The 26,501-nt window shown below is 53.2% G+C and overlaps 1 protein-coding gene across 4 annotated transcripts in view; it reads right to left on the bottom strand.

Annotated features, from left to right (window-relative positions):
• MVB12B (multivesicular body subunit 12B) overlaps nucleotides 1-26,501 on the bottom strand; it is a 192,194-nt gene that overhangs the window by 16,781 nt on the left and 148,912 nt on the right. For 2 of the 4 annotated variants that reach the window (XR_006210807.1, XM_042965148.1), the window contains exons 8-9: nucleotides 7,295-7,350; nucleotides 4,653-4,712 (exon numbers count right to left, since the gene is read on the bottom strand). Coding sequence is in view for 3 of the 4 variants with exons in the window: in XM_042965148.1 (XP_042821082.1) it covers nucleotides 4,653-4,712; nucleotides 7,295-7,350 (116 nt within the window). In the remaining variant the exon portion in view is untranslated. Of the gene's footprint in view, nucleotides 1-1,281; nucleotides 2,490-4,652; nucleotides 4,713-7,294; nucleotides 7,351-19,557; nucleotides 19,938-26,501 lie in introns of those variants that run through there. The other 2 variants (XM_042965150.1, XM_042965149.1) reach the window with 2 other exon arrangements.

Below are 26,501 nucleotides of genomic sequence, written 5' to 3'. Positions count from 1 at the left end.
GGAAATGGCTTTGCACTGAGCTGGAAGGCAGGACGGGTGCTGGATGCCACTTCATCATAGGAATTGCTGGCTCCTAGTTGTCAAAGGCTTGCAGGTTGTTATGCATGCAGCGTGAAATCTACAATCAAGGCCGCTGTCTCTTGGCCGTTATTTCTTGAGACGAGGGCTGGAGGGTCTGCTGGAGGGGCGAGACTAGGGATGGCCGGGGCCACGGGGCAGGTGGGGCAGTGGGTGGGGAGGAAGGATGCAGAGTAATGGTAAGGGGAACAGAGACACCGGGATCATTTTAGGGGCTGCTGCCTGGACTGTGGAGCTGGGACGCGTCTGCCTGGCTGTGACGGGGAATCCATCAGATGGTGAAGTGGGTCAACTGCTTACAAGGGACATAAAGAGCAGCAGAGACGGAGAATATTTATACGTCCATCTTCTCCGAGAGAAGATGCTTCATCACAGGGATTGGCTGCAAAATTACACTTTTCCTGACTCCTAAACAGAGACAACCTTTTGTCCGGGCAGCGGGAAGGACAGTAAGGCTTTCACTGGGACACGGTCCCCCAGGGCCACCACCACTCTCCTGCTGCTCAGCCCCATGGGGGAGGGGCCTGGGCCAGAAAACCTCCCCATCACTGCCACCGATCACCTCCTGTGGCTGAGGGGAGAGGAGCAACAACTCACTTTCTCATGCTTTGGACTAATTTACACGGCAGAGGTCCTGCTCCCGGCCGGGGACGGACGTGGACGGCAGGGAATATGGCTGCTGGACAACAGGCTGGGCAGGAAGGAGGCTGGTGTCACCACTGAGCACCAGGAGAGTGATGGCACTCAAGTGAGAATTTCTTTAGTAAGCACCGCTTCGTCCACTGTCAACACCCACAGCTGAGAGTAGTTCTGAGTCGTGCGGGTTTCCTGTTTGTGAAGAATTCCGCCCCCTCCCCCCCCATTTCTGCTCGATGGCATCTACACAGGTTTTAGCCGCGACCTTAAACATGACCATTCTTGGGGGTCTTTCAAGAAACTTAACCAAGTGCTGCATACGCCACAATCACCACGGATGCGGGACCAGCGCTCGGGCTGGGGTGGGGGAAGCCAGGGGACCTGCCCCAGGGTCACGTTGATGCAAAGATTTGGCATGCTACCCCAGGTATCCAAACTCGCAAACTGTGCCCTCTCCACCCAACCACGTTGCCTCCACCGTGTACACGGTCCACATACGTCCCTGCAAACACCCGGTATCTGCCCACCAACGTGGCAGGTGGCTCTAGTCCACACTGTTAGCCACACTGCCAGGGGGGGCCTCATGCGTCTTCCTGCTGGCCTGGCCAGGGCCCAGCGTCACACTTTCCCTGAAGCTCGCCTGCTTCTGGGGGCAGGGGAGGCTGGAGGTGCACTGCCCACTCACAACTGGGGTGACACCTGGTCTCTCTCCATCTCTTACTGGGGTGCTTCTCGGGTGTGGCAGGCTGGGGCGCACTGCGGGTCCCTGCTTGCGCTGGCTGCTGGGGTATTCCCTTTGGTCCCTAACCACCCAGCTCAAAGCTGCCAGGGTGAGGGGGCTCCTTCATGGAGTGAACTATCCCTGCGGCCAAATGATGGTGATAGGGCACAGGCTTAAATTCAGAAACACCCCCAGGCAGAGCAGGGTACGTAAAGTTAAGGTCAGCAGGAAAGCAGACCCATCCCGGTTCTGGACAGACAGAACGATGTGTTGCCATCAGGGACTGCACTTGAACTTCCTTCATGGCTGGGACCACCGAGCCCAGGTTTCTGCTCTGCACGGGGGCAACAGCGCCTGTCTGCACAGGGTGTGGAGAGTGAAGGAGGACAGCACATGCCAGCACAAAGCAGCCTCCATGGATGCCGGCCTCTCCCTGCCCAAGAGATCGGGGAGGTATTCAGGATGGGCAGCCCCCAGGGGCAGCCAGATTTTCCAGGAATGGAAAGTTGCAAAATCATCCTGACCAAAGGGACACCCAGCGACGCAGGCCCAACCCTCAGAGCCAAGAGCCGGGGCCAGGGGGCTGCGGGCCCAGCTTCTCTCCTTGGCCTCCGACTCCGTGAGCTATGCTTAGTTCAGGGGCGAAAAGGAGCAAGTTCATGATTGTTTATGGAGAAAATTCTCTGCCATTGTTGCCAAAGCAGCAGCCCGTTCACCAGAGTGTGATATCAACATACTAATCACCATGAAATGCACGCGGATGGCCTGGGTAAGTAACTTCTAAATCCTCAGATTAAACGAAAAAAACCACAGCATTCTTGACTGTGGTGGTGTTTGCGACGGTTTTATATCCTATTTAACGTTTCCAACCTCCCCCCCATCTCCCCTCATTTTAACTCCACTTTAATTTCCTTCAACGCAGAACACAGACGAGTATTTTTAACCCATCACTTAAACAAGAAATCAAGCTTGGCGTGGTCACGCGGGACGTCACTGCTTAGCCTCCAGCGGCAGAGCGGCGTGCCGGATGGATTTACGCTGCTCGCCCCCCTTCCTGTGGACGGTAATAGGGAAGAGTCACAACCAGCGTGACTGAGACCACGGCAGCCGCATGCTGGGCATCGTCCTAAGCCCTGTACACGACTAGCTCGGTCAAACCCCGTAAGTGCTGGCAGTGAGGATTTTTTATTACTCTCCCAGTTTACAGGGGGGAAGACGGAGGTTTAGGACAGCTAAGTGGTGCTGCTCAGATCTAAGCCCGGGGCGGCCGAGTCCAGAACTCTTTCTTCCTCCGCCAGCCTCTGCTCAGAGCACCGGACATCAAGACAACACCTTCTAACAAGACACGTGTTTGGGTCAGATTTTCGTCCTCAGCATGAGAATTCAGGTTTCTGGTGGTTTCTGGTGGGTTCTGCCACCCGCACCGAGCCTCACACAGGCTCCGCCTACTTTACCCCTTCCCGGTGACTCACAGGCCCAGCCAGCGTCAGGTCGACCGGCCTCCCTTGCACCGTTGTCCCCATCAGCCCCTTCAAGGGATGTGAAACCACAGACTTTAAGTCATAAGGGGCAGGGTTTGGAGTGTAACTGCTGGGTCTCAATCTTGGGCAAGACCCTTCACCTCCAGAGTCTCAATTTCTCGGGGTGGGAACCAGTGGGAATGTACGTACAGCCCCGAGCTGAAGGTGAGCACAGAGCAGGTGCTGAAATAAAGGGGGCTATGGCTGTGGCACAGGAGGCCCGAGGCAGGAGAAAACACGACATTCAGACGCTGCCTCCTTGGTCCAGCACACAATACCTCCGCACCCTCAGCCCCGTCCGTGGTGCCAGGCCCTGGCGTTCGCATATATTCGTGAAGTGTTCCTGAAAACCCCATGGCATGCTTTCTACTGTTATCCCAGCTTCAAACAGAGAGGGGACCGCTTGCCCCCAGTCAGCGTGGAGCCGGGTGAGACGTCTGTGTGACCTTGTCCGTCCTAAAGGGGTCACAGGGCGTGCCCCTGATTTACCCCTGCAGCCAGAGTGAGCCACCTCGAAAGCCACCTTGAAAGCCACCTTGAAAGAGTGAGCCACCTTCCGCACACGCTCACCGGTGCCACCCTGCGCAGGGCCCCAGGCAAAGGCGGTTTGCAAACAGGCGGCGGGCAGAACCGTCTGGGGGCTGCTTGCTTTTGAGAAGGGGGTGCACGGGGCCCCACGTATATACACGGAGCCTATGTATCTCCAATGTGGTGGCCAGCCATTCTTTTCCCCAAGTTCACTGCCCAGCTCCCGCCCCCTCCCCCCAAATCTATAGATGACAATCAGGTTGGTTTTTATGATTTAGTGAGAATCAAAGACAAAGGGGGACTTTTTTTGTCTTGTTTTTGCTATGACAGCCTTAGAAATTTGTTGTACTACATTGATTCAATTTTCCTTGATTTCAGCCATCTTTCAATAATGCAACCTGCTTCTGCTAGCTGGGTATACAGGAGAAAACCCAAAGGAACTGAGAATATTGAAATGGTTCTACCATTTCCATCTTGGAGACAAATGTGCCTCTCAGAGGAGAGCCGGATGCAAGCATGTGACTCTGCCTAACGACCGTCTACACATAAGAGACGACACACACACTCCAGTGATGTCTTACGCAAACAGGGAAAACACTGACCGGCGGGTCTGACCCCAGGCTCCTTCCCTCCTCTCGGCTCTCATTCCTCAGAGTTGTCACGTGGGCTGGCGTCTTGGATTTCTTTCTTTTTTATTAGGAAAACATCCAAACCATGTGGAACCAGGCGGGCTGAATGGGGCCTCGCTTATCAGGCACAACCGAATGTATCCCGACCCTTGCTCTAAACCTGGAAGAGGCTCCTCGGATGTTTCCCCAAACCCCTCCTCATGACAAATAAGCAGGAGGAGGAGAGGGAAAGGAGACTCCGGGCCTATCCCCCAACCTCCACCTTTTAAAAACGGAAGCATTTTAAAACATTGAGGCCGAATTGTTTCATCTGCCACTTAAAACCTTCCGGCTTAGAGAACACAAGCAGGTGTTGGTCATATGTGATTTGAAGCAAAAAACACGTTAAAAGTGAGTTTCTTTTTCTAAGGAATAAATCTGAGCGACACGGAAGTGTTTTCCTTGGAGGCCCCCCCACACCTAGGTACCCCCCCGCCCCCGCCAGATCCTGGGACCGCAGACCCGGGCCCCACCTGCCCCCAACTCTGGCAGCTTGCTTACCTCTTTTTCAATTTCTGCCAGCGATTTGATGGTGATTCCCAAGAGATCAAAGGGCTGCATCTGTAAACACAGATCAAGGCATCGTTTTAAACGGCTGGAAAATGCTGTTTCATATTCGCTTTTATGCATGACGACGGTGACATCTCAAACCACCCTATGTGATCTAGCGTTTTCTCTATTCTCTTTCAGTGGAAACCCACCAGGACTCTAGTGATCACTGAGGGTACAGGGGTGAGCGACGGGAGCACATATTGCAGAAAACCCGGTCGACAACAGGGCTGGCCCCTGCTGGCAGGGACCCTGCCTGGGCATCTGTCGACAGCACCCAGCAAGGTCACAGCCCTCCTAAAAGACAGTGACTGTCACTGATCACTTCCGCCTCTTCTCCATGCCCGTGTCAAAAGCCGGTTTGCTCCTTCCACAGCTGGGGGGCCGCAGGGGCACAGGGCTTCACCACATGCCACCCTGACTGCTCCATCTACGTGGTGGGATGGGTCTAAGCAGTTCCAGGAGGCAGGATGGTCAGTCTCTCGTCTGGGACTCCTTGACATCCAGGGAAGGAGCCGGAGGGAGTTCTAGGCCTCTGGAAATGCAAGGGGAATGAAGGACGTGCCCATCAATTATCATTTGAGAAATGAGAAATGATCAGTCGTGGTGAAAACTGGTAACACTGCATTTTAATGGGCGTTTCTAGAAGTTCATGAAGATGGGAACTTTTTCTGAGAACGCTGGCTTTTCAACAGACGACATGAAAGATCAAATGCACATGGCAACAAGGGTCAGCTGGAAGCCCGGAGAAGCCTGGGCTGAACGCATGGTGAGAGGGGACCTGGTCCCTGGGGCCCCTGCTCTGAGCCCTCTCTGGGCACATCGGGCATTTCATATTCCCAAGGGGGGGGGGTCCGAAAACAGGCAGCCGGGACGAACAGGTGAAACCGGAGTCTCAGACAAAAGCCCAGGCCTTCGTGGTTCCCAGCCACAGCCCAGAGGTGGGGCCTCCTCTCCTGTTCGGAGCAGGGTGGCGGGGCCGTCCTGGCTGGGCTGCCGGGGGAGGTTAAAGGACAGAGCACAGGGGGTGTGCGGCACGGGGCTTGGCCCAAGCCACCGGGCCTCGGGCACGTGCTGAGTCGGCAGCGCCGGGCAGCAGCGAGCTGGCGAGGGCGATCTTGGGGCAGGGCCACCGAAGTCGGCACTCCGCTCCCGGGGCTGCGCTGCCAGTAGCCACAAAACAGCCTGGCTCTCTCCCGCTGCCAGCCCGAGTGGCAAGAACGGGGCTGCTTGCCCGCCATCCAGCAGAGGTCCAGCTGTTGCATCATTAGGCTCTAACTGCCCCACTAAACTTTCCCGATTGGAGCCGGTGCGCAGGACACAACAGCCTCTCCGAGGGAGCGGGGCGGGAGAGGCGCCAGCGTTGCCATGGCAACGCGGCCAAGTGGCGTCGGCTGAAGTTACTCATGCTCCGCATGTCACGTCACGAGCATTTTTCAAGATTAAGCTGCTTACCAGAAGGGTTCAGAGGAGGCCTATTATATTTCATGAAAATGGAAACTACAGAGCAGGTCAAATCGCAAGCCGGGTGGTTTTAAGCTGGATCCAAGAAATACACTGAAGGATTCTTTAGCTGGTGCCCAAACTGGGGCCCTCACGGTTATTAGCTACTCGAAGCAAAGTTCTGCAAAAAGGATTTAAAAAGCCCTGAAACAAGTCTGTCGAGCCTGCACGGGCCAGGCCTGTAACAGTTGAGGGCGGGGGCTCTGCACCCAAGGTGGGGGGCACCATCTGACAGGGTCCCAGGAGTGTCAGATGGGGTGGGCTCCTCAGTCTGGGATCGGGCCTTCAGGCCCCCAACCAGCCCCCTCAGGCCCCCTGTCATCGGAGATAGCTCAGGGGCCCCAGCTGGCCGGTGCATAGCATGGGGCTCCTGGGGGCCCACAGTGAGCGGGAGAGCACAGCCGCAGGCACACACACTAGCCGGCCGGCCCTGCCATTCCGAGGCCTCCCTCCAATCCAGAGCAGAGAGTGTGGTTATCGCAGCATCCGGCAATGACCATGAAAAAACCAGGCAGCCTTCTTTCTGTAAAATGTCGTCACGGTTAAATAAAAAAAAACAAAAATGAAGTTGAATCTGGGGGCGCCTGGGTGGCTCAGTCGGTTAAGCATCTGACTTCAGCTCAGGTCGTGATCTCCTAGTTTCCGAGTTTGAGCCCCACATCGGGCTCTGCGCTGTCCTGACCTTTGGACCCTCTGTCCCTCCCTCTCTCAAAAATGAATAAATGTTTAAAAAAAAATTTAAGAAGTTCAGCTTGGAAACCAAGAACATTCACAATGAGCCCAATTTATGGTCACATTTGGGGAAAAAAAAAAAAAAAAAAAAAAAAAAAAAAAAGGCTTGGCCATGGCCGAATCTGAGGTTTTCCACTTGTCTGCCTCGCTCCTTCCCCGCCCCTCGTGCCTGCTTTTCCCTAACTCTCCAAGCACCTGCTACGTGCAGCCGTAGCTGAAGGGGCCCAGAGAGGAAGTTGGGACAACACGAGGGAGGACCGGGGTGTGAGGGCTGCTGGGGGGGCCCTGTGTGATGAGTAGAGGGAACACAGGCAGGCTGGCGGTGACAGGACAGAAGGGAGATCATGCAGAACACTTACACTTTCTGGAACACAAGAAAACTTCTCTGAGATCATAAAAGGCACACCATCCATTGCTGCAAAAGAAGAGAGGAAACGGCATTGCAGACACCGGTGACGTTCAGGGACTTGAGATGCTGACGAAGTACAAGCTGACGCGGGCACAGGTACCACCCCTGCACCTAGGACACACACCCGGTGCAGAAGGCCAACACCTCACACGCCCCCGGAGCACCACACAGAGGCACAGACCAGAGCCGTGGGGGCAGAGAAGGGCCTAGAGGCCACCTAGGAGTCAGGCCTCTGATCTATAAGCAGCGGGGGCCACCAAGGGGCTGACGGCAGGAACAGAGGCTCAGGCAGGCGGGGAGGGGACACAGCTGTGCTCTGCGAGGTGGGCAGCGGACGTTCTCTCAGCTGAGAGTGACACAACCCTCCAGGCTGCCGGGCCCACAGGAAAGGTCCAGCTTGGAGGAAAGAGTGACTTGGGCGTCAGAAGGACTAGGTTTGAATCCTGCCTGTGGGTTTCAGGGAGCTTAAGTTACATTTTAAAAGGAGGATGGCAGGGCCTGTGAAGAAGGGTGTGTGTGCACTGGAGGCACATGTGGTGGCCGGCACGGAGCAGGGTGGGAGCAGCGTGGCCACCGTGGTTCAGTCTCTGTCCCCTGGGCCTGGGCTTTTTTATTTTTTTATTTTTTTAAATTTTTTTTTAACTTTTTTTTTTTCTTTTTTTAACATTTATTTATTTTTGAGACAGAGACAGAGCATGAACGGGGGAGGATCAGAGAGACAGGGAGACACAGAATCTGAAACAGGTTCCAGGCTCTGAGCTGTCAGCACAGAGCCCGACGCGGGGCTCGAACTCACGGACCACGAGATCATGACCTGAGCCGAAGTTGGCCGCTTAACCGACTGAGCCACCCAGGCGCCCCGGGCCTGGGCTTTTTTAGATGGACTGCTGTCTTCAGGGGACAGCAGAATGGGAATGGGTCCCAAGCAAACAGAAACACCAGGGTCTGTGGTGCGGTTCCCTCCCCCTGGCCCTGCCGGCAATGGTCCTGAGGCGCACTGTGGCCGAGGAGGACGTGGAGAAGACGTGGTGAGTGGGCTCCCTGGGAAGTGGCTTCCCCCAGCATCCAAATGGGGCTTCCCTGGCATACAGGTGGCAATTTCTTTCAGTCCTAAGGAGGAAGAGTCGTGGGAGCGGAAAGAAGAAAAGCAGGAGAAAAAGAGAGAAGTCTGGGACAGAGTCAGAGAGGTCTGATCGCCAAGAGGATCATTTTACTCTATGTTCGTAATTTATTTTGGAGAGGAAAAGAATGAAGCCTTCTCTGGGAAGTCTGAAGAAAAGGAAATAGCGCAGCTGGCCCCAGCTGCCGCACCACCGGAAACTTCCTTTTTTTCTAAGGTTGCTGTCCAAGGCCTGTCCCCCTGCCCCCTGGCTCAGATAGAGACTTCCATGGTCGGTGGCGGGGGGGGGGGGCTTCTCCCATCGTGGGGTCCCCGTAAGCCGCTGGGGCTGCCTGGAGGAGCTCCAGCTAAGGGCCAGGAACAGTGTGACACTTCCCCCAGAAAGGGGTGATGGGAAGAAGCCCACAGTCATCTTCCGCAGTACGTCACACATTCGGACGTGACAGGTGACATTGGCGCACATATGCGTGCATGCTTGCGTATAGCCGCGAGAACCCATCAGTGAACAGATGACCCCTGAAAGGCCACGTGCTTTCTAGAGGACAGGACGGGGTCCCACCCAAAATCCAAGAAGAGGCCACGATCCCTACCCAGCAACTGCCACCATCTTCCCAACTCTGGCTGTGAACCAAGGTTCACCCCCGATGGCTCTCTGACCCCTGACCCCCTGCCCCCTTCTCAGTGCCACAGAGGCGGGTGGGCACGTAGCACTTAGCACTTGCCATCATGTCACAGACTGGGTCCTGCTGAGGGCACACAGGTAGCAAGCAGTGACTCAAATCCTCTGACCCTTCCATTAGGTTTAAATGGAATTTCTGAGAACACATCTGCCTCTTCCAGACCAGGGCCTCTTCAAGGTTTTGACGACCATTGTCATGCTCTCCCTAAGTCTCCAGGTGGCCCTTCTACGAGCTCCTCCTGATCGGACCCGGGCCAGGAAGTGGGTGTGTGCGAGAATAGTTCAGTCAGACCCGCCCTTCCCCAGGCCTCCCCGATCACTGGCCACGCATCGCCCTGCTTCTGGCAGTCCCAAGTCAAGGTGAAAGCCACAGTCTACTTTGCCTCTCCTTTAAATTCCCACTGCTGTCCCCCGCCAGGGCCACGTCACTCTGCTCTCTGTACACACGTCTGCACACACACACCTCTTGCCGTTTCTTTCCGCCTGTTAGGCAGCGGGGTCCAAGGCCGAGCTCCCTTTGCTCGCCCCACGCACCCCACGCAGGAAGCACGCTGACCCAGGGCCCGGTGTAGTCTTCAGCGAGCCCATCTTCAGCACACATCCCCGAGCGGAGAAGCCCTGATCATTCATTCACGAGGCTTATTGGCGTGTGGGGGCTTCCGAGAAGCCAGGTGAAGAACTCCCCCTCGCTGATGACAGTGCTTGCATCTGAAGGCCCATGTGTGTTTAGAGAATGTGTGTTCTGGAGATGGGGTGACGTGCAATGGCCTGATCACCCCCGGAAACGAGAGGCCTGGGGAGCAGTGGGCGCAGGGGCGAGGCAGGGAGGTCCCAAGCTGGGAGCACATCAGCTCCCCAAACGGGGGGATTCCTAAGGTGGGGGTCCTCACTGGCACGTGAGGGCCTGCGAGCCCGTCACAGAACGCCCTCTCCCCTCCCCTCTCGTGCTGACCCCTGGCTGCCCTTCTGAGTGCCCCTCCAGCGGTGGGCCGTCCCAGGGGCGCTCCCCCTCCTCCCCAGGGACCTGGCCGGGGCCACATCTCCTCTCCTGGCAGTCCACGAGAGTCCCCTCTGCATCCCCACATCCCTGGCACAGGGCAGGGCCCGGAGGGGCTCGGTGGCTGGCCCCACAGGGCACGTACCTAAGCCCCTGGGGGCTTGGTGAGCTGCTGACTGCCATCTTCCCCTAGTAACTGGGAAGATTTAAGCAGGGAGGAGGAGTACTTGGGCTTTTAAAAAAATTTTTAGCACATTAGTAAAAATTCAGTAAATTTCGTTGAGGTGAAATTCACAGAATATAAAATTAATCATTTTAGAGGGAACAATCAGCGGCATCTGGTCCATTCACAATGTTGAGCAGCCACCACCTGTCTCTTCTTCCAAAGCACTTCCCCCCTCCAGAGTCATCCCCCAGCACTCAGCACTTTCCCTCTATTCCCCACAGCAGTGTGTTTTTATCTCTCCTTCCAACTGACGGTCATGCCTTTGAAAAGAAAGATCTAGAAGATCTGGCTCTCCGGACCATGGTGGCCTGGCCTCCTGGAATGTCGCATTACTCCTTCTCAGGTTAGGACAGGGAGGCACACACGCACGCACAGCATTTCCAAAAGGCCCGTCTTAGCTTCTGAGACAGACCAGAGGAAGTGGGTAGGTCTCTCAGCTGCCTGGAGGGAGTTTCATTCAGAGGCGCCTCCCCCACCACGCCCTCAGGCCCTTCCCCCACCACGCCCTTCCCCAGGTGGAGACCTTACTTCCAGACCTGGAGAATGGGGGGGATATGTTGGGGCCATGGGCCAGTCCCCCATGTGAACATCAAGGTGTTTGATGAAGGTACTCCTTCTGGTCCTCGATTAGAGTCAAAGGCAATTTCCTCACAGAGCAAATTTCTCGAGGAGGCTGAAGGCAGAAGACCAGAAGCGACGTCTTTATGGGGCCACACTAAAGGCAGCCCTTGTGGACAGAAGAAAGGGAAGAGGCACCCCGAGACTGTGTGAGAAGAGGCAGCCGTAGCCTTCAGAGCTATGCTGGCCTGGCTCGCCCCATGGCTGGTGCCCTGCTGACGGGCTCGGTGGCAGAGGAGATGGTGGGGAGGACCACTCAGATCCAGTCTGACTGCCAAGGGGAGCTGACTGGTGAAGGGAGAGAGAAGGGAACTTTGGGATAAATTTCCACTTTAGAGTTCACGATACAAAGATGGGCACGGCTGGATGCTTCTCATGTTCCAGAAAACAGACTTTTAACGGGCTTGCAGGAAAAAGAAAGCAAGTTGATAGGATCCTGTGGGCTGAAGTTCCTGGACGGAGCTGGTGAGAGGAACAGGATGCTGTCGCCATGAGGGGAGCCCCTTAAAAGGGGAGCCAATAAAACTTTGCTCAACAGTCTGCCAGCCAAATTTCATTTATTTAAAAAATCTAGTATATCAAAGGTTTGAGTAGGCCGAAAGAATGTGGATTTTAGCAAAGTACTTGGCAAAATTTCTCACGTTACCTGTGTGGACAAGACAGATAAATATGGCTGGACAACGTTAAGGGGAGGGGAATCCATAACTAGCTGGACTAGATGTTCAAGAAGCCGATTAATAGATCGACACCGACCTCAACTGACCTCTCCGGAGGGTGCCCAGGGCGTTATCAATTAGTTCAGTGAAGACATGTCTAGTAGGCTTATCTAGGATGTGGCTGATGGAGAGATCTGGGAGGAGAGTCTATGAACTGTGTAACAGAGAGAAATCCAATAAAGATCTCAAAAAATTGGGATCCTGGGCTAAATTTAACGATGGAATTTACTGAAGGTCAATGCCAGTAAGTCCTGTACTTTAGGTCTAAAAAACCTACTGTGTTAGATGGGACGAAGGACATGTGAAATCACAACAGAAGACATGAAAAGAGACCGGTTTGTAGCTGAACAAGTCGGTAACGTGATTTGGTATTCAACCAGGCAGGAGGGGTGCCATGGGTAAGTTATGGTGCGACAGTCCTGGTGCTGGTGAGACAGCCGCCATCTTGGTCTGCTCTGGGCTTGACTGTGAGTTCAGTATGGGGACTGATCTCTCAAAGGGTCCTCTCAGGTGGCCTACAAGGAGTCCCAGGATGGTGAGGGACCTGAAGTCAGACCACGTGAGGAGAGGGGAGGAAACCATCAGGTCTCATGCTCCAGGAAGGTGTCATCCCTGTCCATTTTTGTTCACCCTCTAGAACCCAGCACTGTGCCAGCACATGGGGAAGTGCAGAAAGATGGGGATCCTGGTCCAGAGAAGACTCGAAGGTGATCGTAACCAAATGTCTGCACGTATTTTCAGAGCTACCACAGGGCTAGGGCTAGAGGGATGGGGCAAGGACGAAAGGGAGGAACAGCAGAGCTGGCTGACCAGGGTCCAGGCAGAGGCCACGTGCTGGGGAGTGAGGGCGGGATTTTATGTGTTGGGGAGAAAGCTGACCTGTGGGACTGCTGAATCCCCTTCTAATTCCGTAACATCCATTTCTACTCTTTATCTGGGCAGCCATTCCATATTTTAAAATATCTAGAGATTTCCCAAACATAATTCTTAAAATCAATGGCACACATTTTTCATGTGTTCCAAAAGAGCGTTCATAAATCATCTCCATCCTGGCTACTCATGGGGGAGCCACATTACTTCCTTCCTTTCTTTCTCCCCTAGCTGAAGCCAGTGTTTTGTCTTCACTTTTCTTTAGTGCTCAGAGACTGTGACACTCGCTCAGTCTATTGCTGAGTCTACTCAGAGAGACACATGGGGGAGCTGGAGTGAGAGCTGTGAGCGAGGGGGTCCCTGCTCTCATAGAGCCACTGTTCGGATCCCCCAGGCTGCCCTCCCAGGCAGCCGGGGTCTGGGTGGGGGATCTCAGGCAGGCACTGCCTGGCCAGTCCGTGGCCACAACCCAGAAGCAGGGACAACGCCTGTCCTTTTCTTGCTGGCACCAAAGGTGGCATTCCTGGGGCACGCGGCAGTCCCCTCTCTAGGCCCCTTGGCTCCCAGGGACACGACAAAGCCCCCTTCCCCACCCACCGCCAAACCCTGGAGGTAACAGAACTGCTCCCAGTTCTACAAACGACGCAAGAGGATAGGAACCTCCTCCATATTGGGTGGTGAACACGTAGCAAGTAACTTAAGCCTCAACACGGATCGCTTGCAAGTTATACTCAAGGAAGCCGCAGGGCGCCTGGAGGCTCAGTCGGTTGAGCATCTGACTTCGCCTTAGGTCATGATCTTGCAGTTCAGGAGTCCGAGCCCCCATCGGGCTCTGTGCCGACATCTTCGGATCCTCTGTCTCCCTCTCTCTGCCCTTCCCCCCACCCTCTCTCTCAAAAATAAACAATTAAAACACTACAAAGGAAAAAAAAGGAAGCCGAGGCCGAGAGCAGTCAGGTGCCAGGATTCGAGTACAGAGTCCAGCTTACAGTGGCTGTGTCACTGTAGGGCTGCGGCGGGAGGGTGGGCCTGGCAGTTCAACTGCCTGGGCCTCACCTCCAACTCAGCAGGTGTGGACGTGTGGCCCGGCAGGCCGCCCCACCACTCTGAGCCTCGGCTACCCTGTGAGATGGGGGGAAAGACGCAGCTCTCAGGAGGCTCTGTGAGGGTGACAGGGACCCCGGTCACAAGAGAAGCGAGGCCCCCGGCCCGCAAATGGTGGTTTCCGCCCCGACCTACAGCCACGCGCCAGACAGGCTTCCTTTTAGTACCAGGACTGTGGTTCCTTCTTCTTTTTTTTTTAAATTTTATTTTTGGTGGCAGTTTTAACAAAATGCTGATCCACGGCACGGAGCAGCATACAGCACATGAAAGCCAGGATGTGCCGCGGGCTCCGTAGTGCAATTAGCATTCTCCTAAACAAACGAGCTTCAACAGAGCTGTAATTAAGCAGGCCTGTAATTAAGTATATGCCCTTTATCATAACGATCATGCTTAAAAATGGCATGATGCACGGAACTCTGTTATTAATGCTGTAATCCCAGACTGAAGTGCGAGTACATAGAAATCAGCGTGTCAGGCCTGTCACCGGAGTGTTTGTAAAATACATTAAAGAAAAAAACCCAGGAAACAATGAGCTCATTCAACTGTTCTTTTTACAATCAGGCACTACAAGTCAAGAGGATTGTGAATGCTTACAGAATCTGCAAGGTTTAAACAAATAAAGCTCTAATCTGCTACCGTATTAATACCACCCCCTATTTTAAAGAAGGAGAAGGGGGGGATTTTTTTTCCCCCCGACTGACCCGAATACCTGACTTTGCTATTCTTGGGGGAAGTAAGTCCAATTTGCACACCGTATTTGTTTGGACGTAGAATCAGACTCCTGCTTACACAGGCAGCCTAGCTAGGACCCTGCAGGAACTCTGGCTGGGGATGGGACAGGCTTAGAGTTCCTGGACCTTCCCTTCGCACGGGGACTATTGCTTCACTCGAGAAGGCACTCCCTCAGAGCCGTCCCTTGACTCTCTCCTCCAAACACACACCATCGGACTTCTGCGGGCTCTATGCAAACCCACCGCCGACCAGTTCCTGAGGGCTCCAGAACCACGGCCACCCCATTGCCTTGGGGTACCCACAGCTGCTCAGGGCTGCCCACCCCTTCCCTCACAGACATCTCACCGAGGAAGTGCTCTAATCAATGCATGTGTTAATTTCACCATGCTTGACAAAGGGTCATAAAATCACGTGGCAAAAAATGTGATATTTAAAGGAAAAGACTCCATTCCCAGCATCTCAAGTATCGTCCGCTTATAGGTAAAGCCCTGTAACGTGAACTGGAGTCACAACAGCTCAGAAGTACTTGCACAGACGATGGCGAACGAGGTGGCTTATTGGCAGGTGGTCATTTTCCGAATAAAGGTAAATGCAGCTGGAATGGTGCAAGGCCTTTAATCCCGGGTACCTGCTTGTAAGTAATCAGCAACCTGACCCTTTCTTCTCTCCTTCCCAGTGGATTCAAGAGTCCTTTACAATTTGTGACGGGAAAGATGCCAACACCTCAAGATCTCAAGGCCGGTCCTCAAAATTCATTTGCACACCCAAACGCCAAGCCTGTTCTGTCTTCTTGGTGATTTCACTTTGGGGATATTCCCTGGAAGGTATCTGTAGACACCTCCAGGACTGTCTGCTCAGTGACATTCCAAGTGAGTCCACATAAGGCCGACCACCTCGTTCTGGATCCCCAAAGCAATTTGTTTTTCCAGTTATTCATAAGCCCAAAGAACTGACTTATTAGCCACAGTGACCTCCTGAGGGAGGAGGGAGTGGGTGCCAGAGTCAGACATGTGTGAGCCCTGAGCTGGGCTCAGCCACTTGCTGGCTGTGGGATGCGCTGGGCAAGTCACTGGGCCCAAGTCACATGGGAGAGGACTAACCACGCCCACTCTGCAGCACTGCTCTGGGGATGAACCCGCAGGGGAGAGAGGGCAGAGTACGGCCCCACTTGCAGTGGGCACGGAGCACGCGGTAGTTACCAGTGATTCGCAGATACCAACAGCCCCCCGCTTCTGCAGAGGCGTGATTCAGGCCGGGTCCACCTCGGACTCAGGACAAGGGTTTAATCTCTCTGTGCCTCTCTTTCCTCAACTGTAGAAGGAAAGGATCATACCTGGATCGCTGTGAAGCTTAAAGGAGATAAAGCCCCAGGCACAAAGTACGTGCTCGATAACGGTCACCATGACCATCATCGCCACTGCAGTTGGGGAGAATGCCCTTCCAAGAGAGTAGACCTCTGTGGTTTTCGACCTTTTACATCAACACGTTACGTGCAGCCACATTAAGTTCTGTAATCCGGGGGTGTGAGTCCCAATCCAGAGGCTTCTGGAGGTGCGGAGGCAGTGCCCGCCCCGGAGTACCTGAGTGCCCCCCACCCCCCGACCATGGCTCTCCCTGGGGTATGCCATCTCTGGCATTATAGGTCAAGCTCAAGTAGGAGCAAGGCCCAAGCTGGGCCCAGGCTGCTTCATGTCCCCCAGGAAAGAGTCCCAAAAGTGAAGTAAAGAAAACTGCCCCTGGGTGCCAGGTCCATGAAAAATAGCATATTCTTCAACGTAAAGGTGGCTTCACCTGACAAATGAATATTCTCTGAGGTTCTGAGTGGGGGCAATTAGGAAGTCTCCCCCCTTCATTTCTCAGCCTCCCTGTCCCCCACACAGAACAACACCTACCAGTGTCACTTTAGTCATGTGGCCCACTTCATCCCCCCACATCCCTGGGAGGAAAGTGAGAGCCCTCCAACATCTGCGCCCCCATTTCCAGAGCTGCCCCTCGGGGGCCCGGGAGCTGGGGCCTGAGCAGAGGGAGCCTAGAGGGCAGGAGTCCAGAGAGGTTGGGCCACGTGCACTCCACAGCCACGGGACACTCTAGGCCTGTGCACAAGGACATCTTCCTCCCTCTGCTGCAGAAATGCTTTTCAATTTTTTAAGTTTATTTATTTAGAGAGAGACAGAGAGAGTAAGCAGGGGAGGAGCGGGGAGGGGGGAGAAAGAGAGAGGGAGAAAGAGAGAGAGAGAGAATGAATGAATGAATGAATGAATATCCCAAGCCGGCTCTGCACTGCCAGCTCGGAGCCTGATTTGGGGCTCCAACCCACAAACCGTGAGATCATGACCTGAGCCGAAACCAAGAGTCTGACACTCGACCGACTGAGCCACCCAGGCGCCCCCAGAAATGCTTTTTAAATTTTCACGAGTATTTAGTGGCTTGGGCAGAGACCTACTAGTTTTGCTCAAGGTAAAGATAAAATCCAACTAAGTGACACTTTTCCCCATGAGCAAAAGGCTCCTGGACAGTTGAGGAGCCACGGGGTAAATGTCCCCAGTGCGGGACAGAAACTCCTAAGCGAGCTGGAGCATAACAAAAGGGGCTCTGTAAAGGCAGAGAAGAAGCAGATGGAGGGCCAGCGAAGGTCTGCTGCCCCTGGGAGCGACCACAGTCCTCCGGAACACAGGCATGGTCTGAACAAGCAGTTCAGGCCACGGCGAGTTGGGGATGGGGGCCAAGTGCGGATGCGGGACAGCCTGGCCTCTAGCTGCTGAGCGCCGGAACGTCAGGTGCGGGGCATGCGGGCAGGGCTCGGCCGCATGGGCAGGAACACACGCCTCCCCATCTTCTCAAGACCGACTCGTACACGGGCAGTCCCGACTTAAGACGGTTCCACTTACGAGTTTTCCACTTTATGATGGTACAAAAGGGACGTGCTTTTGGTGGAGGCCAGATTTCAAATGTTGAATTTTGATCCTATCCTGAGCTAGCGACGAGCGGAATGGTCCCTTCGTGGTGCAGGGCGGCAGGTCCCAGGCAGCCAGGTGACCACGAGCCAACGGCCATGCTGTCCCCGAATAGCCATCCTGTTTGTCACTTTCAGTACAGTATTCAACACATTACAAGAGATAGCCAACACTTTAGCAGCATATAGTAGGTTTTTAGACCCTCTTGCCCAACTGTAGGCCACCTTAAGTGTTCTGAGCACGTCTCAGGTAGGCTAGGCTAGGCTATGACGCCGGTAGGGCAGGTATAGTAAATGCATTTTCAACCCGCGATGGGTTTATTGGGACGTAACCCCACAGGGAGATGGGGAAGACCTGTATATTTTTAAGTTGTATTTTTTTAACCCCCTCAATAAAGGAATACATTTTAATTTTGAGAGAGAGAGCGCGAGCAAGTGGGGGAGAAGAGGGGAGGAGCAGAGAGAGAATCTTAAGCAGGCTCCACGCTCGGCGTGGGGCTCCAGGTGGGGCTGCATCTCACAACCCTGAGATCGCAACCTGAGCTGAAGCCAAGAATCAGATCCTTAACCAACCGCACACAGCACGCAGGCACCCCAGATGAATACATTTTCTGAACAAACAGTTCCAAAAGTATAGCTGAGTTGAAGTGCCCTTTGAATTCAGAGCCCTGATCCCACACCCTCCTCAGGGCTAGCCCTGGATGTGGTCTATGCACGGCCCATGGGGTCTTCCCAGCCTGTTTGCATGTGCGGAATACATGCACGTACGGACCCGTTTGCATACGTAGAGAAGAAATACAGAATTTTGTCTTGTATGTGCCTGTGTTTTTCATAAAAACAGTATCACCGCAGAGCTAACTGTTCTGAATTTTGCCTTTTTTTCAATAGCTGTCTGCGTTCCCATGTTGGTAGCGACAGACGTATCTTGGTCTTTTTAACAGCTGAACAGGAGAGTGGAGAGGCCACCAATGGCCAGCTCATAAGGAGCCCTGACTGCCATTTTAAGTGGCCTGCATGTCACCATGAGGTCCCTGGGGAGCCACTGAAGGGTTTTTGAGCTGGAGAGAGACATGGTCATGTTTTGTTTTAGGAGAGTCTTTTTTGAGTGTGGAGAGAAGCATGGATTAGAGGGAGTGAGGCTGGAGGCAGGACCATGAGGGAGGAGGTTCTTGGCAGGAAAAGAGGTGCGGGATGCCGGTGGTGGCATCTAGGACTGTGACAGTAAGAAGGGAGTAGTGGGGACAGATCGAGAGGTATTCAGATGCAGGACCAAGAGACTTGGCAACTGGCTGCAGCAGTGAAAGGGGGAGGAGGCGAGGGTGACCCCGAGATTCCGGCTTGGCCATCGGGAGAATAGGGGGCCGGGGGACCGGGAGAGGAGTGCAGGGTAAGCTGGTGGGGGCCCTTTTGGCTGTGTTGGATTTGAGAGGCTTGCAAGACAACCCAAGAGAGAAACTGGTGAACGTGGTTGGGACGTCACGAGCAAGATGCAACATTGGTCGGTAAGGACCGCCCAGATGGAAATACAGAAGTGAGGGCTGGGGAGGACTGGGGGGTTCCAGCCTGCTGGTGACTGAGGCACGAGAGAAGATGAGACATTCTGGGAAAAACACACGGTGGGAAGAGGGCAGGCCCACGACAGGGGACTGAGGACTGCTGACATCGGATGCTCGGGCTGAGGAAGATAAATCGGCCAGGGGGTTAGAATGGCGCTGGATCAAATCCGGAGGTGACAGCATAAGCTTGATGTTAAGAAGTAGATACAGATACATAAACATACACAGTTACATATGTGTTTATACACTTGTGCACTTAGATGTATGCACACGCACTCCCAACATACACAACTGTAGGTATATCTCTATCCGCTGACAGCCCAGGAGCCGTGAGCCACACCTAGTGCCCAGATTTTGGGTTCTGGTGTTCTCCTCCGGAAGAAACAGGGGCTCTTTGTGGAGAAGTGGCTGATGGAAGGGAGGCGGGGAAGGGACAAGTCTGGGACATGCTGTTGTACCAGAAAGAAAGGTATCCTCAAAGAATCATGGAAAGTCCGCAGAAGGATCCGGGAGCCAGTGGGAAGGGGCTCCCGCTGGCCAGTCGAACAATTTGAGTGTCAAAGTAATGACGACAATGAATAAGAACGCACCAGTGCACACCCAACCCGCACAAACTGGGGATAAGGGGAAGCTCTTCCTTACAATAAAACGCCAACTGCTATCGAAGGAATGACAGAGTTACAAAAACCGGTGGATAATCTGATGAGGAGGGAGCTATTCACGTAGCCCCCAAATACTTCCCACTAATTACATATCCGCCACAAAAGGAAACACGCTAATTTTACAGTAAAGAAACCCGGCGAACAGCACCATAGGCAGGGGATCCCAGCTGGGTCATGCCAACATCTCAAATCTCCTGACGGGATGCCCTGAGAAGGGGACAACGTCTGTTGACGCAGTGACAGTGAAAAGAAAACCAGCCTTGTAGTGAGGAGGCCCACGTGCGTGGCGGTCACATCTCGGTGTCCTCATCGGAGAGTGAACGGGCTGGGCCAGATGTCTCAGCCGGTGCTCATCTGCGACTTTAAAAAAAAAAAAAAAAAATGCCACCTTCTGTTCCTTCCCCAGGAGGTTCTGATTTGCTCGCTCTGAGCTGTGGGCCCCGGGTAGCAGGTTTTTCAACGCTCCCGGGTGGGTCTGAGGTGCAGCCCTGGGCTACATGAAGTCTAAAATCCCTCCTAGTTGGACATTCTTCCGTCTCACAGAAGCATCATATGAAATACGTATCGGTGATTTGAGACCGGGATGAAGCCCCAGAAGATGCAGTTCTCAACCCCCCTGGAGGTAACAGCTGGTTTCTGCTGACTTCTCCAGCCCTCGACCAGATTCTACTCACAAAGCCTTGTAACGGGTTCTGGTCAGATGCCTCCCCTTCCCTTTGCTGGAACCAAAGAGCAAGGAGAGAAGGTGTCCCAGGTTTCGGTACGTCTGAAGCCGCTCCGGACCCACCGCTCTCTGGAGAGCGCTGCCCCAGGTGTGCCCGCCCGGGGGGCAGAGGAGTGGGCCAGGGCATTGCACACAGCCCCGTTTGAACCTCCGGATGGCCCTGTGAGGTGCTGCCATGCCCACCCTGCCAGAGCGACCTGGAACGCGGAAGGGAAGGGACTTATCAGGGCCACACAGCTGGTGAATGGCAGGGCTGGGGCAGGAACGGGGATGCTCGCTCCAAGTCCGCCGCCTTCCTGCTGTGCGAAGGATGAGGCGGGGATGTCCTCCAAGAAATGAAAACGTGACCTACAAATGGAAGCGGACTGTAATCCAGAAGGGGAGAGAGCGGGTGGCAGGCGTGTGGAGGTGGAAGAGGTCTGGGAGCCACCGCCCGCGGCATCTTCGGGGCACTCTCCCAGGGGACACCCTTACAGCCAAGGCAGATAGACTCGCCTCTGCCGTTCGTTCTCCAATGTCATGATTCCACTTCATAGGTAAGCTTTTAATGGTCTGAGCTCCCACGCACTTTATCAACAGGATAGTGGGCTCGAATATCCCCCAAAGAGGACAGGTAGGACCCCATTAGACATTTTATTTAAGATTTGAAAAGAGCTTGCCTATAGGTTAAAGAGAAATGGCGCAAAATGTGGCATTTTGGAACCACCGCACCGGGCTCTTCTGACCTTGATTAGCGGGATCAAATTCCCCAGGGCCTGGGCATCCCCCAGGGAAGGAGACACTCTGGGACGAGGGCCCCGAGGCGCAGCCACCGTGGGAGAGGCTGCCTGAGCGGCTCCAGGCTTCAGCCTCCCTAAGCTGCTGGGTGGTTCCGAGACCAGGCACAGTGGCGGACAGGGACGGGCCCAATAAAACGGGACCTCCACGCAGAGCCTGATGGCAGTCTAAACCAAACTTGAACTTACACAAGACCGCGCTGCTTGCGTGCATTCAGACCAGGCCAGAACTTAGCTGGAAGGGAAAAAAGGGGCACTTTTAGGTCTTGCGTTTTTCTCCCTCAACAGAAAGCTCAAATCCTGAACTTCCCAGTTCAGCAGCCAAGGCCTGGCCGTCATCCGCCTCACGTAGCTAGATCTCTACCGTCTCACGTTAGCTAGACCTCTACCGGTGGAGGTGGGCAGGCTCCGCCAGCCCCCACGGCAGGGCATGGAATGACAGGAGACTAGAAATGAATGCCCGTGGCTGGGATGGGGCGCAGGAGCACGCACACCGGATCTACACCGCGGTGCGTTTCCAAACAGCATCGTTTTCGAGAAACTTTGCCCCAGGAAACGGCTTCTCTTGAAAGCAGTTTATCACCTTCCACAAACTCCCGTCCTGCGGACGGGCTCTCTGGACAGCGGTGATCTGAAGAGGAAGTTCTGAGAAACGATGCCTGCGCGGACACCCACCTTGACGTGGAAATCCCAGGGAGTGTGCTCCCTTCCGTTAAACCTGGCGTGTCTGTGAAGTACAATGCCATAAATTACCCAGATCTCAGATTTAATATTAACCTTTAAAGGGCATGTCACAAAAATGTATTCTCTAAATATTGGTTGTTAGTTCACTTTGTAAGTCTATCACGGAAATAGGTATAAGGCTGCCACCCGTCTCTGACTACACCTGTCACAGACGTCTCCTGCCACCTGACAGTAATTCCAACCGAACCCAGCAGCCCCACGAGCGAACAATTCAACCATCCACTCTAACCACGACCCAAGCTCAGCCTTGAGATTTAATAATAGAGCCTGCTAATAGGACTCTAATTTCTAGAGCTGATGAACTTTCAGAGGCAACACGGGTTGAAATAGCGAGCGCAGAGATGACAAAGAATTTTAATCCAGGGTCCTTTGAACTATCCGGTGTAATAAGCACTTGTTCCTTCCCACAATGGGCATATAAAAGAGAAATCTCAATAATAATTGCTGTAATTATCTTGAAAAATATGCAGAGATTAATGGTGATTATGAAAATCTGTGTAATTGTTCTCTGAAATCATCACTGATCAAGCGGGATCCTGAGATGGCCGCTGCCAGAGAACTTTTAACGCCGAACAACATGTGGGCGCTGAAATGTGACATTTTGGCTCTCTCCTTGTAAAATATTACCCTGTGTTTACGAAGTTGTTTTTCATCATTTCCGAGACCCTGGCCTGCATTTTAACTCTTCATACCAGTGCCCTGAAAAGGTTCCAAGACGCCCTTAATGGGATGCGTATGTCATTGTGGTTCAAAGCCCCAAGTTCAACTTGTTATTTATTCAAATAATTAATTACTCTTGTATCCATCGAGCAGTTTGTCATGACACATTAATGACTTGATAGACTTCTATGAACTGGTGAACACAGAACAGCAGAGCGTTTTTATCGTCATTTAATTTTAAAACGATCCTGTGTGAAATTATCTAGTCGTGAGTGATGGTAGCATAAAGAACAGACTCAGCAAAGCCCCTTTTGGATCATCGCTTTATTAATGGTAACGTCAGGGAAATGAAAAATGCTAACATTGTCATATTCCGCTGCTGGGTGGAGATGAATGGCTGGGGGACGGGGCGAGGGCTCCCAGCGCTCACTGCCAAGAGCACGGAGCCCCTCCTGGCGCCCGGCCGGCGGGGACCCCAGCCTCACACACCCACAAGCTCCTCGAAACCACCTCCATGCCCGGGCTCCCTTTCCAGTTTATGGCTCTCGACGTCTATTACTTTGTGTGTGTGGTCTTTTTAAAAAAATTTTTTTTCCCTACTTGAATTTTCCACTAGCGATCTAAAGCACCCTCACGAAAACATTTCACTTTATTGCTTTGAACATTAAATGTTATTAATCCAATAGAAAAACGTTAAAGATATTGCTGTCACCTTTAAATGTGAAATGATATTGGGCGCTAAAAAACGCTGGGTTAGTAGAAAAGATGTTCCCTTAGTTTTCAAGTCTTGAGATAACCGTTTTGGGTTGATAGTAAAATAATATTTCTACATGGCTCACAGCACAACATCTGCTTAAAAGACACTTCCTGTTCAGCTTTTTTTTTTTTTTTATATAGCGAAAATTGTTTCTCAATTGTTTTAATTACAAACTTGGGACTTTATGCAAACTACTCCGTGGCAGTGTGATTGGAAGACAATAGACGCAGTCCCTGATGAGCCCCGAACCAGCCAGCGGGCGGAATCGCGGGGGACTCTCTGCCGGCCACGTGCATTGGCGCGTCCACTGGGGACGCAACACAACAGGCACTGAGGCATTGTTCCCGCCCCCCCCCCCCACGACAGAGAAGAAAGAGTGGATCTCTCTCCCCTTACAAGCTTCCTGCTTCTGTTTCCCGGATCCCAGTGAAAAGCTCTACCACCCACCTGGATGTCTGATCCCGGGGCCTGGGACAGTAGGGACTTGTCCCCTATCCCCTCCTGCACCTGTCATCAGTACTGTAAATCCCAAAGAGGGGGGCGGTGGTGGTGGCTCACAGTTAGTTGAACTCCTACTCTGTGCCAGGCCCTGGTATAGGGGCTTTCTGTGTCTTGATGGATTTCTCATGACAATCCTGAGTTATGTATTGTTACTCATTCTCGTCACCCCCAGCCCCCTCCAATTTTACACAGGACGCTCCGGCTAAGGGCACTGAGGCAACCTGCCAGGAGCACACGGCAGCAAGACGCAGAAGCAGAATTGAACCGAGGAGCTGCCTCCCTCCCACGACACCACAGAGCCTCTCGATCCTCTCTGGACCACAGTCCTGGACACGGGGGATGCCCGCCCCTCTGGCCCTGACATCGGCTGCTCTGCGTCACTCTAATCTCCTACTAACTGGCACAACTATCAATGTGGTCTGCGTTGAGATGGGGTGCGTTGAGATTTGATAAACAAATCCAAGGACCCGGGAAGGTCCAAGCCAGAGGTTTAGTTTGGTGGCCTATTCTCTGGAATGCCTTCCTTTTCCAGGTGGAGACACTGGGGCCCAAGTGCTCACGACTTCCACGGGGACATTTCCAGCAAAGTGGGAGCTGAAGCCCTGGTCGCCCGAGGCCCCAGGCTGCCTCCACCCAGGACCTGCCTCATGTGCAGGGAGCACTTGCAGGAGCACAGCCTCACTTTGCCCCCTCAGGGAGGTGTGAACAGAGCCACTGAGAGCACACGCAGCGAGGTGGGGGCGTGCCAGGGTTAGAGACCGTGCGGTGGCAGATTCGTTTGGGGGACTGCTGGGGCCTCTCAGAGAGACTGGCAGGCATCCTCTAGAGCAGCTGAGACGCGTATATGACACTGTAGATGCCACAGGCAGGAAAAAAAAAAAACCTAGTGGTTTCAAATAGGAGCCCCCAAGTGGAAAGTCCAGACAGGTAACGAAAATGGCAGGAGACCCTGGTTCTCAGGCAGGGCACCTCCACCTGGGGAGCCAGCCCACGGAAAACAAGCCCTGAGCACAGGAGCCCTCTCTCTGGAGAGCAATCACGTCTCTGGAGATGGTGCCCTGTGGGAGAGGGGCCGGTCCAGACAAGCGAGGGGGGGAAGGCAGGCACTGGTAAGTGTGGCCTTTGTTGGCACTTTGAAGACGGTGTCTTCACCTGAATGTGAGACAGGAAAGCATCAAAACCTTTGAGGAGAAAGCAGGAAAAACCCTTTTTGACCTCAGCCACAGCAATTTCTTACTCAACACATCTCCAAAGGCAAGGGAATTAAAAGCAAAAATGAACTATTGGGACCTCATCAAGATAAAAAGCTTCTGCACTGCAAAGGAAACAATCAACAAAACTAAAAGGCAACCGACGGAATGGGAAAAGATATTTGCAAATGACATATTGGATAAAGGCCTAGTATCCAAAACCCTTATAAGGAACTCCCCAAACTCTACCCCCGAAAAACAAATAATCCAGTGAAGAAATGGGCAGAAGACATGAATAGACACTTTTCCAAAGAAGACATCCAGATGGCCAACAGACACATGAAAAGATGCTCAACGTCACTCCTCATCAGGGAAATACAAATCAAAACAACACTGAGATACCACCTCACACCGGTCAGAGTGGCTAAAATGAACAAATCAGGAGACTATAGATGCTGGGGAGGATGTGGAGAAATGGGAACCCTCTTGCACTGTCGGTGGGAATGCAAACTGGTGCAGTCGCTCTGGAAAACAGTGTGGAGGTTCCTCAAAAAATTAAAAATATAATTAACTTATGACCCAGAAATAGCACTACTAGGAATTTAGCACTACAGGAGTGCTGATGCATAGGGGCACACGTACCCCAATGTTTATGGCAGCACTTTCAACAATAGCCAAATTATGGAAAAGAGCCTAAATGTCCATCGACTGATGAATGGATAAAGAAGATGTGGTTTATATATACAATGGAATACTACTTGGCAATGAGAAAGAATGAAATCCAGCCATTTGCAGCAATGTGGATGGAACTGGAGGGTATTTTGCTAAGTGAAATAAGTCAGAGAAAGATACCATATGTTTTCACTCATATGTGGATCTTGAGAAACTTGACAGAAGACCATAGGGGAAGGGAAGGGAGGAAAAAAGTTACAGAGAGGGATGGAGGCAAACCATAAGAGATTCTTGGATACTGAGAACAAACTGAGAGTTGATGGGGGGTGGGGAAGAGGGGAAAGTGGGTGATGGGCATTGAGGAGGGCACTTGTTGGGATGAGCACTGGGTATTGTATGGAAACCAGGTCAACAGTAAGTAATATTAAAAAAAATAAATAAAAATAAAGATGGTGTCTTCAAAGCTGGCCCCCACATTCCAGAAGACACATCCTCTCTCTCCAAACCACAGGTCCTCAGACTTTCAAATGTGTCAGAATGACCTGGGATGCTCCTGAAAAATACAAAAATCCCTAGCCCCAAACCTCGAGACTCTGGCTCAATGGCACCATGAGAAGCCCCAGCCTGTGCCTGGAGCCAGAGAGTGCTTCCATGAGGGTCTCAGGGCTACAGTTTCCTGAAGATTTATGCACAAACAGGTCTCTGTTTGCCCATAAGGACTAACTGTGGCAGGGCCAGGCAGTACCGCAGTACTGGTCACTGCTGTCACTTGGCAAAAGCCAGGCACTATGCTAGACCACATCACAACCCAGAGAGGCAAATGGGGGTCACCCTGTCTCATGGCAGTGAGAGGCAAGGGAGCCATGCTTCCAGTCCAAAGGGAGGCCAGCATGTCTAGCT

Source organism: Panthera tigris, chromosome D4 (assembly GCF_018350195.1).
Source record: "Panthera tigris isolate Pti1 chromosome D4, P.tigris_Pti1_mat1.1, whole genome shotgun sequence".
Taxonomy (NCBI): domain Eukaryota; kingdom Metazoa; phylum Chordata; class Mammalia; order Carnivora; family Felidae; genus Panthera; species Panthera tigris.
Note: the sequence above shows the minus strand (reverse complement) of the source record. Positions and strands in the feature narration are given on the sequence as shown.